This window comes from Pholcus phalangioides, unplaced genomic scaffold, assembly GCF_987345545.1.
Source record: "Pholcus phalangioides strain wild (caught in Gottingen) unplaced genomic scaffold, Ppha-v1.0 ptg000018l_1, whole genome shotgun sequence".
NCBI lineage: Eukaryota > Metazoa > Arthropoda > Arachnida > Araneae > Pholcidae > Pholcus > Pholcus phalangioides.
In genome coordinates, this window is record NW_028301611.1 from 10109961 (window position 1) to 10129888 (window position 19928).

At 40.0% G+C, this 19928-nt stretch overlaps 1 protein-coding gene across 4 annotated transcripts in view; it reads right to left on the minus strand.

Annotated features, from left to right (window-relative positions):
- Positions 1-273: 273 nt before the first annotated feature.
- LOC149071707 (dietary and metabolic glutamate transporter-like) overlaps positions 274-19928 on the minus strand; it is a 30445-nt gene continuing 10790 nt past the window's right edge. For 2 of the 4 annotated variants that reach the window (XM_089247687.1, XM_089247688.1), the window contains 8 exons: positions 18422-18649; positions 14960-15143; positions 14412-14542; positions 13495-13644; positions 11590-11722; positions 9987-10142; positions 8339-8424; positions 274-422 (listed from right to left, as the gene is read on the minus strand). In XM_089247687.1, coding sequence (XP_089103813.1) covers positions 291-422; positions 8339-8424; positions 9987-10142; positions 11590-11722; positions 13495-13644; positions 14412-14542; positions 14960-15143; positions 18422-18649 — 1200 coding nt within the window. In that variant the 3' untranslated portion in view covers positions 274-290. Of the gene's footprint in view, positions 423-2803; positions 6107-8338; positions 8425-9986; positions 10143-11589; positions 11723-13494; positions 13645-14411; positions 14543-14959; positions 15144-18421; positions 18650-19928 lie in introns of those variants that run through there. The other 2 variants (XM_089247684.1, XM_089247686.1) reach the window with 2 other exon arrangements.

Genomic DNA, 19928 nt, shown 5'->3' on the forward strand with positions numbered 1-19928 from the left:
ATTACTCTCCGACCAATGAGAACTATCAACGGTATATTTTTTAATTAAGATTTCTACGAAAGAATTAACAAAAAAAAGTACGGACTGTCATCTTTAGGACGCGCGATCGAAATGACTTTCAATAGAAATCATTCATGGGATGATTATTTGTATAGTTTAATTGAAGGACGGAGTTGAGTCCCACAAGTTCCTTCAACTATCAGTATCTGTCATTTAATTGAATTTCTTCTATGGGCAGGTACAATTGGTGTCACCTCAAATGAATGAATGAACTTTACATATAAAATTAATCAATTTATTGGTTTTTCTCCCACACTTACATTACACTTTGGCATGCTTTGCAGTGTGTATTTGTCCCGGTAACCGCTTATTTGAATACAAATACAAAGGCCACAACACAGACAAAATGCCCAACGAAGTGGCTGAAAAAAAGATGCCCATAAAAAATATGAATGTCGAATACATATCTAAACTATATCAAAAATACAGCAACCCAGTAATAGTAATAAGGACCTTATAAAATATAAATACCGTATATACTCGTGTATAAGCCGAGTTTTTTTCTGGAAAAATTCGTTCCCCAAGTGTGGGGGGTCGGCTTATACTCGGGTCAGTTTTTGATGAGAAAATATCGACCCCAATCAGTAGTCATTTTTGTAGCAGTGTTCGAGGAACCGGCATTATTGGTATGAGATATGTTCAAACCCCACAGAACTGATAATGTCAAAGCCGAGGCAAAGAAATCGAAAACATCATTGGTTGGTGGTGGCGGCTAACGTTGATTGTACAGCCTTTAGATGTGAGCATCAACAAGCCTCTCAAAGACTATTTGAGGACTATTGAGACTATTTGAGGAATTTGTGGATCGAATGGATGAGTTCCGATGATAAAGAAACTACAAAAAGTTGGGCCCTTGAAGAAACTTGACATTGGTTTAGTGTGCCAATGGCATAGCTGCCAACTTTTGAAAATGAAAATTCGGGAGATTTTCGCGCAAACCCGTATTTTATGCTAAAACCACTCCCTAATAAATACAATAGGGATTTTTCCAAATAAAATAGGGATTTTCCAAACATAAAAGTTAAAGCATAGGGAATAAAATCCCTACTCAAAAACCGAAGTCAAATTAAAATAGGGATTTTACACACGTGGAAGTTAAACACTTGGGAATAAAATTCCTACGCAAAAAACAAGTGAAATCGGAGGCCAAAACTTCAATGATGTAAAAATAAATATTGTGTTCAATCAGAAACGCTGTGAACAAACATTCTGCGCGAATGACCCCAAAATCATCGGAAGATGAAGGAAAACACCGTAAATTTTTGAAGAACACTGACTTTTTGTGACACTTGCTTGATGTTTTTTTTTTTCACTTCACGAGTGATGATGGTAGTATTTCCATGACCGATGTTTATGTCCGTAACACAACTTGTACAAAAAGGAAAAGTCGGCCCTCTTCTGGAACGTTTGATGAAAGGAAATTCATCGGAATAAGTATCTTTAAAATTGATTAAATATGTTTTTGCTTATCATTATTCATGCTTTGTTATATCGCACGTACGTAACTTCAACAAAAGAGAGATTTTTGACCATATGCGCGTGACTATAATCTTCAATTATTATGCAGGACTATTGGCTGCCAAGTCATTTCCCTGCACAATAAGACAAACAACTTTCTTGTTACCATCAGAGGGTTTGTAAAAGTTCTTTAAAAAGGGAATTTCCCCATTTACGACGTGTGACGTCATTTCGAAAGGGGAAAAAAAGAGGCTTCATGCCCCACAAGAAATTCCTTAGGGATTGTTTTCATAAGCGGGGATTTTTTTTAATGAAGTAGGGAATTTTTAGGGACAATTAGGGATTTTTGTGATTTTCGTAAAAATTCGGGAGATTTAAGAACTTTTCGGGAGATCGAGCGATGAAGCTAAAATTCGGGAGATTCCCGAAAAATTCGGGAGACTTGGCAGCTATGCAATGGGTACATATTAGGCGTGTATAATTCTGTATAATTCTGTCCGAAATTATCATCCGATCCTTCAAAAAGTGTTTCGATGGACGGAACTGAAGATGATATCCTCTTTGAAAGTGACAATGGTCATTACTTTGGGGTCGGCTTATACACGGGTTTTCAATTTATTTGGTGGTCCTGAAGGGGGGGGGGGTCGGCTTATATACGAGTCGGCTTATACACGAGTATATACGGTATACTGCCCATAAAGCTGGATCGTTCACATAATGCATGCTAAATTAATATTGAAACTTGCTAGATTTGTTGAAAATTGAAAGGAAACCGTACTAAATGCGGAGCGAGTAGTATTCATGCAGAGAATCACTAGTATCTCTCTCTCTCTCCATATACAGGGTGCATAGCTACCTCCTCGCACCTCAACCTCCGTTTACTTTTTTACTACCATTGACGTAGGAGTATTTTCCTACGTCAGTGGTTTGTGGTTCCGCGAACCCCGGTGGTTCCTCAAGTGGATACTAACGGGTGCACCAGACGCGTTCCAGAAGGAACAAAGCAGAATTTAGGATTGGAATTTGGCAAGTGGGCTACTATGTCTTAGACCAGAGAGAGTCTTTTTTTCCTTCCATGATATTTTTGACAAGGCGTGCCCACGTAAGCACTAATTGAAAATACTTGATTACAAAACAAAGCTGATTATACATCGGAGGATGAACCTGATCTCTAACGAATACATGTCCCAAGAGTACGACGTATGTGCCCGGATTTCTCTTCATGAAATTAACAACAGAAAGTCACAAATACAGTCCTTCATGAAAAAATTCAGACATCTCCAATGCAAAATGAATATCATGTGCTACAAAACAGCTTCTTTTAATTAATTATAGCATGGGGTTGTTATATATCTGTACAAACAATCAAGAAATTTATATAAAAAAAATATTAAATTATACAGGGTGTTCTGTAGATGCTAGCACGGCCTTTACCTCATCAACCGTCCGTCGTTGTGGTATGATTCCAATTTATGAAATGCTCAACAGCCGTTCAAAAATTACCCTGTACCAGTTTTGAGAGTGAAAATACAGTGTATAACAAAATATGAGGTGTAAATTTTTACACGGTACCCCTGTGCTCTAACTTCTAAATAAAAAGCTGTTGCCTTGTCTCTCCTGATGGCAACAAACAAAAAAAAACAAAAACAAAAACACCACGTTCTTAAGTGCAATATTCACTGAGATACATTCGAATTCCAAAAACGGAGGAAATTTGGGAAAGAACAGCGTTAATTGCGGAAAAACCGTTTTACCCGCATTTAACGCTGTCTTTTCCCCTCCAAATTTCCCCCGTTTTTTGAATCCGAATATCTCTGTGAATATTGCACTTGGATACGTGGAATTTTTTTTTTGATAGCATTAGAAGAAACAGGGCAACAACTTTCTAATTGGAAGTTAGATGACTGAGGGGCCGACCGTATAAAAATTTAATTCATTTATTTTGTGACACACCGTATTTCCACTCTCAAAACTGCTACAGGGTAATTTTAGAATGCCTGTTGAGCATTTTATAAATTGGAATCATACCTCTACGACGGACGGTTGATGAGGTAAAGGCCGTGCTAGCATCTACAGGACACCCTGTATAAAAAACATATTAAATTATATACAAACATATATGTTTCAGAAATACTGAACCGCTTAACAACGGTAACCTCCCAATAACGAGATTTTTGCTCGGCTTTGAACATTTGCTCGGTCCCGTGGCCGTTGTTGGGAGGTTTCAGTGTACAGTCGGAACCGCGGTATTCACGGAGGGGTTACGTTCCGAGGGTGGCCGCGAACACGAAAAATCCACGAATAGCCCAAATTATAAGCTTTCGTTTTGTCATTTTATTGAATGTAAGTTTTAGCATGTTGACAAGGCTTCATCTACCAAGTGATCTACATGTGGAAAATACCATGGGTTATTTCTATATCGTAAACTCATTGGCGATTTAAACAAGGCCGTAGCGAAGGGGGGACGCGTGGGGGTCTGGTCCCTCTCCCCCCGCCCGAAATGTGAGAAAATGACCGAAGAAAGGGAAAAAGATGGCCGAATCTATTGTTTTATCACTTTGGTTCCCTCCGAACGAAATTTCTGGCTACTGGCCTGGATTTAAACTTGCGAAACTCATACGTTATGCTGCTCAGAGTGAAGTTGTTTTCTTCAACTTCTTCGTCTTGATCTTCTGAATGAGGGTATGACATCAGTTTCAGGAGCAATCGTCTCTGTCAATGTATTTTAATCGGTGTTTCATTAATTCTTGGATTTCTTTTATGAAATATCCCCGAAGCTCATCTCCATTCATCTGCTTTTCTAACGTGACTTTTATGAGGTTTTCGATTGGTTCCGTCGAAATGGAAGTGACCTCAGCCATACGTTGTTTCGATGCACCATTCAGATGGGCATAGTCAGAATGTCGAATCGTTCTCGTAAAGCTTTCGCTTTCTTTTGAGTAAAAATTTCTGGAAAACCCTTGAAAAAAAAGCCTCATGGAGATCCATCGTTAGCACGTAAAATTTAACAGGGTGCATAGCTAACTGTTACTTTATCCAACTCCGGTTATTTATCGCCATACCGAAATTTACAACCAGTAGAGTTTGATGGGGGGAAAACGAAGTCGCCATCCATCGGTGGCCGCCCCAGGGCAACACCTCCTAGAGGTAGAAGGCATCCGCACGGGTTGCCATAAACGTCATTCAGACTACCTAGCAAGTTTGCCACATTTTGAAACACAGCATCCTATTTCGTTTCTTCTTATTTTGGCGTAGAATCTTCATGATTGGATCACAAATGCCGCGTAGTGATTGGACGTGGGGCATAGAAATCGCCAATTCTGAGCCCGATCATTTCTTTTCCTCACAACGATGATACTGGCACGAGCACGGAATTTTTTTCCCCTGAATATTCTGAGGGAAAATGGACTACTACTTACTGACGTCACAAGCAGACTGCGAAGGCCTTCTATCTCTAGGAAGTGCTGAACGGGGTCGGTAGGTGAAGAACTTGTTTCTGATCTCTTTGCCCGGATTCAAACCCGAGGAACATAACGGTAACCTTCTCAGTGGAAGACGAACACCTTACCACTGCGCTACTCGGGGACATAGCTAACAACTGGCACCACAATTTACTGGCAAACCGTTGATACTACAGGCGTACTTCCAATTAGAAAAGTATCCAAATAGACTTTAGATACGTCATTCATGTTGTGCAAGGGGTTGTGTAGTTATCAAAATTTAAAAAAAAAATTACTTTTCCATACGGACACCCTGTGCTGAGAAACCCAATTAGAAAGTTGCTGGGAAAAACAGAATAAATTGGGGGGGGGGAAAGCGTTATCCGTTATTTAATCCTTTGTAGTCCTTTCCCAATTTTTCAAAATTTTCGAATTCAAATATCTCAGTGAATGTTTCACTTAGAAATGTAGAATTTCTTTTGTTGGCCTCAGGAGAGACAGGGCAACAACTTCCTAATTGGGTTTTTGAGGACAGGGTGTCCGCACAAAAAGTTAATTTTTATATTTTAACAACTATGCAGTCCCTTTCGATATGAATGACGTGTCTAAGGTCTATTCGGAAGCTTTTCTAATTGGAAGTATACCTCTAGGATCCACGGTTTGCCAGTGAATTGTGATGCCAGAGCTGTTAGCTATAAACCTTATACAGTGAAAAAAAAACCCTCAATGCATATCGCTTAGATGCGGTCACCCCTCTTTTACGGCCAAATAATAATTTTCCCGTGTATAATAAAAGTATGCTTTTCAAACCCCTGATTAACGGTCACCTCCTCCCTTCCACCCAACCTCTTTTACGGGCCTCGGTACAAATGGACGAAGTTGGGAAAACACCGCGAATACCGAAGGCCGACCGCATATATTTTGTTGTCTCATGATTTTTCTTTACGAATGAGTCCTGAAACGTTTGTGTTTTGTTGCTGAGCTTCGTGATCGGCAACAGCTTTTTTCCTCTGCCTGGTTCCCATGTCGTCGACTGTCCCATTCCAGGGCTGGACATCAGCAGAACCGAAAACATGAAAGACGGCTGCACTCGAGAGAGACACCGCTATGTTTATAAGAAACACTTTCTGCCATTCCGACATCAATTGCTGCAATTAAACAATTGGCTTTAATGAAAGATATTCATTTTGTTGTATCAAAACACTACTACTACTACTACTGAACCCAGGGCCGTAACTAGGGGGGGGGGGGAGCAACTGCCCCTTGTGACAAAATTTAGGGGCGTTAATTTTAGGTGGGAACAAAGAACAAAAGAACACCGTTATAAAATTATTGAATTTTAAAGTGGGGGTGGGGGGTGGGTGGCAAAATAATGTTTGCCACGTGCGGCAAAAATCCTAGTTACGGGCCTGCTTAACCGCACGTGTACCTCGTAAGATTCCCCCCTTTTTTTAACGAATTGGTTACATGCAGGATGCCAACAAAATATTTCACGATTCCAAGCGCAAGATTCTCTGAGATATTCGAATTCGTAAAACGGAGGAAACTCCAGAAAGAACAGCATGAATAAGGGAAAGAAGCTTTGTGCTCGTTAGTTTTCGCTGTTCTCTTCCACCAATTTTTCAAATATCTCAACGAATATTGCACTTAGAATTTTCTTTGTTGGTCTCAGGAGAGACAGTGCAACAATTTTGTAATTGGGTTTTTTAGAACTTGGTGTCCGTATAAAAGTTAATTTTTTTAAAATATTATCTACTGTACAACCACTTTCAACATGAATCACATATCTGAGGTCCACACGTTATTTGGATAACTTTTTCTAATTAAAAGGATGCTTCTAGAATCAACGGTTCGGCAGATCATTGATCATTTTTGTCGCACCACGATCATTTTCTGCACACGAGTGTCAATTAGACCGGGAAGTACAATTTATTGCCGATTCCGAGTGGCAGCCTTTTTTTATACTCACCGAGAGGTTGGTGCGCTAACCCCCTCGATGTGGAGCTCCCTATGGTAGCAATCTTTTGTCTGTGGTCATGTCGCCGTTTTTGTTGTAGCCCTGTGTCAGGAAAGTTTTCTGACAAGGTCGAACTTGCGACACCTCTAAACATCTTTTGGTACTTTAAGCGTGTACCTGATCGACCTGGGCTACCGTGCCCAACGGTAAGTGCGGAAGTATCGCCAGTAAAATGTGGGCGGGGGAAGTACTCATCACCCTGTATGTTCACATTTTTGTTTTATAGAAACAGTGATGTGTTTGAAAAGATATGAAGGAAATCACCAAAAGCGTACGTGGGAAAATAAACCATCATATAGCAACAAATCTTGCAAGATGCTTTTTGCAGAGGTTTTCCACAACACTTGTAATAAATGTTGCTTTGAGAATTTATGATATTGTTCCAGATGATGTCTCTCGCACAAGTTCTCGGAATCAGTAAAGAACGAAACATTTTGCAGGACGTCACAGATTTATTTAGAACAGCTATTCACACGCATTCACAAGCAGATATTTAACCATACACGATAAACAGAGAGAGCCCTCTGATAGACGGTTTCTTAATCGTACACGCGAGAGAATTTGTCTTCTCTCTCTCTCTACTAAAACGGGGGGGGGGGGGGAGGGGCGAATCTTCAATCGTTCTCGTCTCGCGAGCACCTTTTCATGCTCAACGTCAGAATAAGAGCACCCTGGAGTTAAAACACCACCCCTCCCCCTTCCAACCCACTCTTTGCCAACCCATTTTTTCCCCAAAATTTTAAATAAGGAATTAGTATTATTATTAAAAAATATATAAATACTTAACTTTCACCTAACAGTTAATTTTTTTTTCAGACACCACTGCAACAAGTTAGATAGACATGAACCCCCCTCCCCCACAAGGGTACGGCTGACAGGACCCCCAGCAATAGGGGCCCGAGACGATTGCCATCATTTTATTTTGTGATAAAAGGCTATAAATTCACTATGGAAGGGCCCGTGAAAAGTCTGGCTTGGTGCCCTAACGAACTTGAGGCGACCACTGATAGACAGCTTCCAACCCATCTCATTAATGGCAGTAAAATGCAATGTAGCGATATGGCCAGAATTGGTGTTTGGTGTAGTAGCCTAGGGGGCTCTGCTCCAGGATGTGGGGGTCATGTCAATAGGCTTTCGGGTGGATTTAGTAGGTTTGCACATACACACACACACAACACGTTCCTGCAAGTAATCAGTTCGTTAGAGATTTCCCGGGGATGTTTAAGAGGTCATATATACGGTTAAGTACTAGCAATAGTTCATAACACTGCCGTATATAAATAATTTTAAGTGACCGGCCTTTCTTTGAATTGGCAATGATAATTCAAGCAAAAAAAAGAAAACAGCATGCGGTTTTCCTCACCTGTTTACTCGTTAGATATCCAGCAGCAATAGGCACGAGAAATGCGGCTAAGCCTGAGATGGTATTGTTCACACCAGACAGAGTTCCTGAAAAACAATTATAACATTCTTGAAGTATATTTATAATCGAGTACATTGTGGAAGAAAGGCTAATTTTTGAGAGTAAATATATATTTTATTGAAAAAAAAATGCGCTATCCGCATTCTTAACCCATTTTTGACCGTTCTTCGAATTCGCGACCAAATTGCATAATAATTTTACATATCAGGTGTCTTCAACCCGTTGCTCGGTGCCCCCCCCCCCCCCCCCGAAGCATCCAGAGCGCTCGATTCTTCTCCGAGGATGACGTCACTCTCCGCTATCCATACTAAGGTTTTTAACAGCTGGCTGATGCGAACATACATTTTGGAAAGAGGAAAATTCAACTATCCCCGTGGGGAATCGAACCCACGTCCTTTCACTTTCCGGGTGAACGTCCTAGACTACAGAAGCAACGGATTTCTCAATCTTTCCTTGGAGCTCGTGTGCACTGAACGGGACCGTACATGGACGATCAGACTCAACTCAGGCCAAAGTTCACAATTGCTGACAATGCCACCAGATGGCGAAAAAAAAACAACCTTTGTATGGATAGCGGAGACTGCCATCATCCTCGGATAAGTCGTCATCTGGTGGCATTGTCAGTGATTGTGAGCTTTGGCCCGAGTTACGTCCAAATGTATGGTCCCGTTCAGTGCACACGAGCTCCGAGGAAAGAGTGTGATATTCGTTGCCTGTGGTTGTCTAGTGGTCTAGGGGCGTTCACCCGGAAAGTAAAAGGACGTGGGTTCGATTCCCCGCAGGGGCAGTTTAACTTTCTCACTTTCCAAAAATATATCTTCGCATCTCAGCCAGCTGTTAAAAACCTTTGTGTGCTCGATTCTTTTGTCCGATTTCGTGCTCGTGGGCGCTTGATCAACGTTCCAATTAAACGCTCTGTAAAAAATTACATTCGGGGGATTGAAATCATCCTGATTTCATGCATTCGTATGTCAGACTTGCGGTAAGGGTGGGTCTTCTTTTAATGATAGGTACACAGCAGTGCTCGCGACTTGAAAAAGATTGAATACCTCTGTTATATATACTGTATGAAAGCTGTTTATACTTAATTAACATATTTGAGAGAAGTTTAACTTAACATGTTTTTTTTTTGTAAATTTCTAATTGATTAACATAAATTAATCACATCTTGATTAAATTAAATTAATTAATAATTAGGATGTTAAGAACACTCATGTATCATGTAGCAAAGAATTCAAGAAAAGAAAAACTATGCTTTTCTATTTAAAAAAACATATATTTCTGTTCATGGTCATGAAAATTCCAGATCGCAAATAAGGATAAAATTTCTAAAAATTACATTTTTGAAAAACCATAAAGAACCGAATTTCTTCATAAAAAATTATAAAAAAATGCTATGTGGCGCCCTCTCTCTCTCTCTCTTATTAGACAATTTAATTTTCAAAATGTTCATTTCATACAAAAAATTTGCAAATTTGCATGGAAATTTAATTGCAAAAATTTTTTGTTTTGAACAAAGCGTGCTCTTGCAAATGTAACGTCGGTCAAAAACGAGTTTTAAAAGAGTAAACGTGAGGAAAATATCCACCAGCGAAATTCGGGGTCATTTCCACAGGAGCAGTTACGCAACCAACGACACCGAATCCTAGAATGGTCATGCCACATACGAAGCTGATCGCATTAACCGTCTTGTCGTTGCCCGCGAAGTACACGACGAGCGATAACACTGAAAATAAAATACAACCTGAAAAGAAAAGAAAAGAAAATTTACACAGTATATTGCTGAAAAAAAAATCTGAACTGGACTAACAGTCCACCAAAATGCTCTCGTTAAGCTTCCTTTTAATGGTGAAATTCAGTTACGTCACGAGCATCACGCGGAGGCCTTCTGCTATAGATGGTGTTGGGTAACCCCTGCCCCCCCCCCCTTCCCGTAGAAGTGGCAGTGAATTCAGCCAGCACTTCCTAGAGATAGATGGCCTCTGTAGTGTTTGCCATAAACGTCATTCAGACTACCTAGCAAGTTTGCCACTGGACGTGTGGGGACAATTCTGGACGTGTGGTGTGTCGCATTGTCCTGCTGAAATTGTCCAAGTCCGTCGGAATGCACAATGGACATGAATGGGTTCAGGTGATCAGACAGGATGCTTACGTACCTGTCACCTGTCAGAGTCGTATCTAGACGTATCAGGGGTCCCATATCACGCTCCATACCATCACAGAGCCTCCACCAGCTTGAACAGTCCCCTGTTGACATGTAGGGTCCATGCATTCATGAGGTTGTCTCCATACCCGTACACGTCCATCAGCTCGAAGCAATTGGAACCGAGACTCGTCAGACCAGGCAACGTGTTTCCAGTCCTCAACAGTCCAATGTCGGTGTTGTCGGCCCAGGCGAGGCGTAAAGCTTTGTGCCGTGCAATCATCAAGGGTACACGAGTGGGCCTTCGGCTCCGAAAGCCCATATCGATGATTTTTCGTTGAATGGTTCGCATGCTGACACTTGTTGATGGATGGCCCAGCATTGAAATCTGCAGCAATTTGCGGAAGGATTGCACGTCTGTCACGTTTAATGATTCTCGTCAGTCGTCGTTGGTCCCGTTCTTGCATGATCTTTTTCCGGCCACAGCGATGTCGTAGATTTAATTTTTTACCGGATTCCCGATATTCACGGTACACTCGTGAAATGGTCGTACGTGAAAATCCAAATTTCATCGCTACCTCGGAGATGCTATGTCCCATCTCTCGTGCGCCGACTATAACACCACGTTCAAACTCACTTAAATCTCGATAACCTGCCATTGTAGCAGCAGTAACCGATCTAACAACTATACCAGACACTTGTTGTGTTATATAGGCGTTGCCGACCGCAGCACCGTAGTCTGATTGGTTCTATATCTCTTTATTTGCATACGCATGCCTGTACCAGTTTTTTTGGCTCTTCAGTTTATATATTAGTCTATTTTATTCTTGGCACCTACTTAACCGCATTTATATCAAAATTACCACAAACATTTCTTCCCTTCTTCATGGGTCCATCTGGGCCCGTTTGTAGTCCCACAGTCAGCCCTCCCGGAACTGGGAATGGGGGGGGGGGAAACTCTGATTCTGGTCTGGTTTTCAGTTTCATTGGTTCGCAAATTATTGAATTTAAAAATATTTTCCTGACTTTTGGTTCACTTTATACTTACTCAGGGTATTACTCGCTTTCCTGATCGAGTTCAGGTTGAAGTGCTTCTTTTTGTGAAGTGCATCTGATGCGTAACCTGCCAGGCACATGACTACACCTTCAAGAAAAGAACTCACCGCAAGTATTGTGCCATTCTGTAAAGTACATGGAAAACAAATCAATGTATTTCGAATCGATTTTCACAATAAATCATTTCAGTGCCTGATATAACAATTCCAGTCAATCCCGATATCGTCAAAATGTTTCATGAAAAAAAAATCACTCGAATTTTCTATGCAGGGGTGCACAACCTCCGGCCGCGGGCCAAATGCAGACCGCCAAGGGGGTTTTATCAGCCCACGAAAGGTTTTCCTGCAGGAGAGCAGAGGATCGGAAGGTGTCATCCTCAAAAAATTATGAAAAAATTAAAGTACAGGGTTGGTAAAAAGTCCGTAAAAACTTAAAATTCATGAAAACCGGAAAAATAACCGAAATAAAAAACGGTTTGCAGGGTTAGCATCGCTAGGTCACGGAAAATTTTTTAAGACAGGGAAAAAGACCCCCCTAAAAACAGCCGATAGGTGGCACTGGTATGAGTGACCTTGGTGGAAATATGCAAATGAGACGGTTATAAGAACCTGCGTTCCTAATCCACAACCAGTTCACCGTTGTAAACCGTGTATGTGGACCAGCTGCACTCTGCCGTTACTGGATTTGTGACTCGCCTGCAATGTGCTATCCCCCTATGATGGTGGCCATGTGGAACACACACTGCTGTCATAAACAATTTGGAGGCACTCTGTTCGTTATTTGCGTATCTTTTCTCTGACTTATGTACGTCAGTGCCACCTATCGGCTTTTTTTGTCTTAAAAAAATTCCTGTGACGTAGCGATGCTCACCCTGCAAACCGTTTTTTACTTCAGTTATTTTTCCGGTTTTTATGAATTTTTAAAGTTTCTACGGACTTTTTGCCCACCCTGTACATTCTCCCACCCTGTACATGTTCTCACCTAGAAACACATAAAACAAAAAAAAAAATTAGCGGCGGAGTTCAATTATATTAAAGCCGCTAAAAATTATTAAACATTGCAACAGTTGGCTACTTATCGCCTCTCGAACTTCTTGGCGATATCTATGAACTTTTTCCCAGCTTTTTTTCTTCCGTAGAAACCCGTTTGTACGGCGTTGAAGAGGGCGAACCAAAACGTCCTATTAATGTGCAAGTCTTTTAAACGGAGATTAAAGAATATAAACACACACACACACACACACCACACACACACACACACACACACACACACACCGCACACACCACACACACACACACACCGCACACACACACACACGCTTATAAAATATTATTATAAGATTCAATGTGTTTAATTGCATCCCTAACTCTTATAAAAAAAATATTTCAATAACACTTGAAGGGAAAAAATAAATAAATCGCGCATTTCAAATCACTTAAAGCAGTGTTTCTCAACCGACGGGCCGCGACCCGGTACCGGGCCCTGATATCATTCATACCGGGCCGCGAGTGATTAGCCGTTTCATTTTTCCTCATTCAATTTCCCGTTCGTCGTGTGTTTGACCGGGCATTCGACTCACAAAAGTGAATGACACCGGGCCGCGAGCTTGTAAAGGTTGAGAACCACTGACTTAAAGTAATGAAATTTAGTGGACCTTAATGTCCACGACTAAATTACTTTAGTGGGCCTTAATGCAACCAAAAGTGGACCTTAAAATTTTTTTTTGCTGTGACCGACCATAACCGCAAGAGCTAATGCTTTGTTTTTCCCTCTTAATTTTCGAGCACATACTTCAAACACCCATACCTCGAATTTCATTGATTTTTGCGGCCTATATCGCCAAAGTTATTTTATGACCACCCTGTATATTGAGATAGAAAAAAAAAACTCGGTTTACTTCAACGATGGAGAACTTCACAACATTGCCTAGGAAGAGATTGTGCACGCCAATGAAGTAAAACACCATCCAGAATTGACCAAAACTCCCGTAGAAGACGGCCAGACACGGAACCGAGAAGAAGATCTTCATCCAAGGAACGGAGAGTTTCTGCTCATAACACACAAGAGAATAAAAATTCAACTTATATAAATTTGAAACTTTTTTGTAATATTAGAAATGCATGCGCGGAGAATTCATCGCCAACAGTCACCAAAGAAAAAATTCAGCGACAAACAATTCATCGACAAAGTGAAGTAGTAAGTGAGTGGATTACCAAGTGAGTAATCCAGTGAGCAAGTAATTGATCGGGTGAGTCGGGGGAGTTAGTGAGTGAGCAGGTGAGCAAATGAGAAGTGAGTGAGCACGTGAGTGAGTCACTCATACGGTCACTCACCCAGTCTTTCAACTAAGTCAGTCAGTGAATCACTAAGTCAGTCATTCATAATGTCATTCACCCACTCCCTTGGCCACTCGTACGGTTACTCACCCACTCACTCTATCACTCATACGGTTACTCGCCCACTCACTCTATCACCCATACGGTTACTCACCCATTCACCAGTTTATTCGAACGATCAAGCAATAGCTCCCTCACTCACTTGGATAACTCATGCGGTCGCTCATTCACTCGGTCACGCGAACGGTTTACTCATTCAATCTGCCATCCACTTACTTAGTCACTCATACGGTCACTCATGAAGTTACTCACTTGGCTAGTTTTATTCATAAAAAAGTTACTCACTTGGTCACTCACTCAATGGAGACGAACTGTTGTCGGTGAATTTTCTTATCGGTGAATTGCGTGGTGGCGAGTTTTCCGTAAATCATAAAAATGCGACAGATAATTAAATGTAGTACATTGGCGTGTGTCTTACTTCGGAAGAACATGATTTCATCCTTCCATCGAGTATGTATTTCATTTCGGATTCACTTACGAACGGATGTAACTCAGGGTCTTGGTACATGAACATCAGCAGCAACACAAACATCAACAAACCAGCTCCTCCTGGAATGATAAACCCATTACACAGGGGAAGGGGGGTGTCCAACAACTATGAGAGTCTTAGAGTAATAAAGTCGAATCCCGTTGTAACGAACTCCGACAGACCGGAGAAATCACCTTCGTTATAACGAAATTTCGTTATGAAGGAATTCCAGGTGTTTGCATTGTTCCTGCGTAAACTTATCTGGCGGATTAGAAAAGTGTTAGTTAAAACGAGATTTTCGCTATAACGGTATTCGTTAAAACGGGCTAGAATGTGAGTAGAGCGGCAAACTTTTGTATAGCATCACAGGCGGCAAAACCACAAATCCGCCTGTGACCTGCAGACCCGCGTCACGTAATAGCGATATCGGGGTAAAGGGGTAAGTTGTGTTACAGACAGTGAATAAGTAAGCGTAAGCCACGGAATCATCAACTTACCGAAGACGTAAAAGACCAATGGCCATCCACCCAGCACGGGCAACTCGCATAGAAAGCCGGACAGAATACCACCGAAGTACGAACCGAAGCACAAGCCGGAATATACGAACGCATAGACGAAACGTCTCTCTTGCTTGGGGAACCAGCTCGCCATGAGGTACGACACAGCCGGCATTGTGGCACCCTGGGTATATACACATTTTTTTTTTCAATTACAAATACAAATACAAAGGCCACAACAGACAAAATGCCCAACGAGGTTTCTGAAAAAAAAGATGCGCATAAAAACTGTGGATGCCGACATTTTATATTTGCATAAAAAATGTGGATGCAGTTCCCTGAGGACTCTAGGATAGATATCATCTGGTCCTGGTCTTTGCTTTTTAGAAAATTTAGGACCTCCACATCTTCCACTTGAATATCGTTGAGGATTTTATTACCCCATGCAATTACCGCTTTCACTATTAAAGACTGACGCGAAAAAGTCATTGAAAGCATTACACATATCTACATTGCTCTCTACCCTAGACCCACCTATTGAGGGGGGGGGGGGGCAACCGTCCCTTTACATCCATATTGAAGTACCGGAAAAATGATTTTTGGTCGGTGCCAATGTTTATCTGCCAACCTAGATTCAACATCCTTTTTACTATCCCTTATCGCTTTCTTCAATGCCCTTCTTTTTTCTTTTCAGTAAATGATGATAAGTCACCCATTCCACTTTTGTATTCCCTGAATGCCCTTCTCTTTTCAAGATAAAAATTACGTACGTTATCCGTGAACTAGAACGGTTGCAATGTGAATATACCCGTTTTTTACGAACAAAAGATACATCGTGTAAAACAGAGGAGAGTTTTGTTCTGAATTCATCCCACTAACTTACCACACCCACTGATACCAACAGGTCTTTGAAAATTAACCCTAACCTTACCTTCAAAAGTTCGAAGTTGGTTCTTTGATTGTTGGGATTATCCACGAAGAAGCTGTAAAAAAGAGTTAATTACCCGATAATCACTAAAAGAAAAGTTGTCCCCCAACCTAAACACGTTGCATCGGATAATACCTGCTGCTACAAGAAATTATCGGGCACCAACTTGAGAAAATCTCTCTCATATTGATCCCTAACCGATAGATCCTCCAAATCGATACCCGAATGATTAAAATCTCTTAATATTACTTAGCATGTAAGAAATTTCTTCATGAAGCTTGGAGATGTAATTTGGATCCCGATTCGGTGGGTAATATAGGCTTATAGCAAAACTCCTACGTAAGCTTATTACGTTTTCAAGCTCAATCCATGCAGTTTCGATATCCCTTTCTCTGTACGTAATAATTTATCAGTAATTTTATATACTCTATTAATAATTATTTCAAAAATTATTAGTAGAGCTCGGATTATAGGCATATGTGCATATATAAATGATTTGTAAGGTTATTTCTTGAGAGATATGTCAAAAGTGTTCAAATTTGTTTTAGAAATAGTGTCGAAATTCTTTTGTTACTGGTTATGTCGTTATTGAGCAGCTACAACGAACTAAATATATATTTGTGCATATCCCATGAGGTACCTGCATTTTTAACGCTGTTTTTTTCCCCCAGCTTTTCTCCGAATTTCCGAGTTTGAATATCTCAGCGAACATCACATTAGAAACGCGGAAGGGCAGCAACTTTGCGTAATTGGGTTTTTGAGCATAGTGTGTCCGTATAGAATTTTTTATTTTTTTCAACTGTTCAACTCCTTGCAACATGAATGACGTATACGAGTTCCACACGTTATTTGGTTACTTTTTCTAATTGGATGTATATCTCTAGGATCAATGGTTCACCAGTAAAATAACGTACGTCCTGTTACCTATGCACCCTGTATAGTTATATTTTTGTATTATTATTATTATTTTTACCTTTCCCCTCTTTTGTGTTTTTCACTTTACACTAGATGTTTTAAGCATTTAATCTATATTTATATATCTTTTTTTGTATTTTTTGCATTGTTTTTGTGCATTTGCATTGAATTGTGCATTTGCATTGAATTGTGCATTTGCACTGAATTGTGCATTTGCATTGAACTGCGCATTTGCATTGTTTTTGTATTTTCGCATTTCTTCATTGTTTTTGTATTTTCGCATTTCTTCATTGTTTTTGTATTTTCGCATTTCTTCATTGTTTTTGTATTTTCGCATTTCTTCATTGTTTTTGTATTTTCGCATTTCTTCATTGTTTTTGTATTTTCGCATTTCTTCATTGTTTTTGTATTTTCGCATTTCTTCATTGTTTTTGTATTTTCGCATTTCTTCATTGTTTTTGTATTTTCGCATTTCTTCATTGTTTTTGTATTTGTTTATCTATTCATTTTATTTTAATTTTTTTTTGTATTATAATACCTCGTATCTTGTATGTATGAAATTCTATGTATGTACATTTCATTGTGTTCAATAAAGTTTTCTCCGACATGGTCCCGCCCCTTGACAGGGGCAATGGTTAAATTGGCTACAGCCGATAGAGCCTGGATCGTGTTCGGTTTGAGAGAAAGAAAGTGTGTCAAATAAAAAAATCTAAATTTTTATACGTACCTCCGTCTTCTAACTTTCCATTAAAAACTTGTTTCTCTGTCTATCCGGAAGCCAATATATATACATATATATATATATATATTGCTATATTCCCTGAGATAATTGAATGAGAAATTGGAGAAGAGTCGGAAAAAAAGAGCAACATAAATGAGGGGAAAAAGCATTGTCGGTTAGTTTTTGTTTTGCCAGTGATTCCCTAAACTTCTTTCACCCGGCGTTCCCTTACCCTAACGATCGTTCATCTACGGCTCTCAGAAAAAGTTTTGTAGGTATTGTGTGCCACTTCAAAACAGAAAAAAACAGGCACGAACATCAATATCGATAGCTCTACCCGATATTCCCTAACAAAGGTTGGCGATACCCCTGGAGTTGCAATGCACACTTTGTGAAACACTGGTTTATGTGGTTTTTCTCCCCCCCCCCGCATTTTCTGCGATTTTCGAATTCAAATATCTCAACGAATATTGCACTTGGAAATCTGTTTTTTTTTTGTAACGGCCTCAGGAGAGACAGAGCAACAACTTTTTCACTGGAAGTTAGACGACGGGGGGGGGGGGAATTCATATAAAAATGTAGATTCTTTATTTTTTTGTCACACTGTGTTTTCACTCTTTAAACTAGTGCAGAGCGATTTCTGAACAGATTTTCGAGCATTTTTTAAAGTAGAACCATACCTCTACGACGAACGGTTGATGAGATAAAGGCCGAATCAGGACTTACATAACCCTGTATAGTATTTGATTGGATCCGATTATATTTTTCATACTTGAAAGGTCTTAAAAATATGAACTTCGGTTGTAACGAAAACATTTCGCAGAATCTTCGATGTCGTTATAACCGAGTTTGACTGTAAGCGATAGGGGGAAATGTAATGAATTAATGAATTAGGTACCATCCCCAACCCTTTGACGAGCTGAGCGATGATTAGACAGATAGTATCAAAACGAGCCGCATATGGTGACAAAACACTGGCCAACGAAAAGCAAACCAAACCCGAAAGCAGCACAATTTTGGAACCTAATCTCTCGGCTAATCGGCCCGCTGGAAGCTGCGGCAGCAAATAGCCTAAGCGTCCGGCTGCCAAGACGTAACCTTGAATCTCCGGGCTCCAGTCAAAAACCTGCAATAAGATAAATTGACGATTTTAAATGAACGAATATTATATGCCATAATACCAGAGATACATACTTCATTTTGTTGGGATTTGATTACCTCATACTTTTAAGTAAAAAACATGATGGAAAAACAAATTACAGTAAAAGTCCGTTATAACGACAGTTCACAAGCAGATTGTCGTTATAACCGACTTCTCGCCATAAACGAATTTTAGTTTTTTGGACCGTAGCTAAATAGAGCCGTTCTTAGGGGGATGTGCGACAGGTGCGGTCGCACCGGGCCCTGCACTTCCGGTAATGATAATTTCTTTCGTAAATTCTGAAATTTTCGTGAAATCTGAATTTTCGTGAAATCTGAATTTTCGTGAATTCTGAAATTTCATCAATTGTGGAATTATCACCATAATTGTGTCTGTTTCCTGTGTCCTGTTTTGGAAGATTTCGGGAAAGGAAAGAGAGGGGCGGGAAAGGATTTTTCCAGAGAAATGAGAACGATGTGAAAACCAGAAGTTTTCTCCACCTCCGATATAGATACAAGAAGATACAGCATGTGGTCCTTTTATCTATTGAGAGGTACTGGCATGCCCCGTTTATAAACACCTATGAACAGGGTGAAGGGCTTTAAAAAACATGCCACGCTTTCCAATTCATTTTATGTGTAATTATTAAAGAAAGTCAAACTGAAATCACGCTTTTCGAGAATTTCCATTGTTGTTATAGTGAATGTGTTCTGATTTTCATTCATAAAACAACTCGCTATAAGCGAATATATTTTTTGTATCTTTAACATTAGCTCTTTGACAATCACTTGCGAATTAGTTGTAAAAGCGAGATTCTCGTTATAAGCCGTGCTCGTTATAACGAACTTTTACTGTATTATATTATAGCAGCAAGGTGCATACCATAATTCACCGAAAGGCATATAAATTCTATGGTTCACTTTAAAATTCAACAAAGATATGAAATATGATCAGCAAAGGGTACGGAATTTATTTGGGATAGTTGCACCCTCTCCCCAAATCATTATTGGAGGAAATGCAAAAAATTGGAATTTCTATAAGGGCTCCGAATCTAAACAATATCAATTGGTAGATTTTGAGCTTTTTCTCTATGAAACTCAAAGGATTTCACCCCGTAAAATTTGGACCAAAATTCGCCGAGATGTCACAGTTCTTCTCGTATAACGGTATTTGGGGGAACTAACCAGTACATGAGAAAGAGAAACTCAAAGAAAAATAAATAAAGCATTCCAGAAGCAAAAAACAGAATTTTCCTGTATGAACA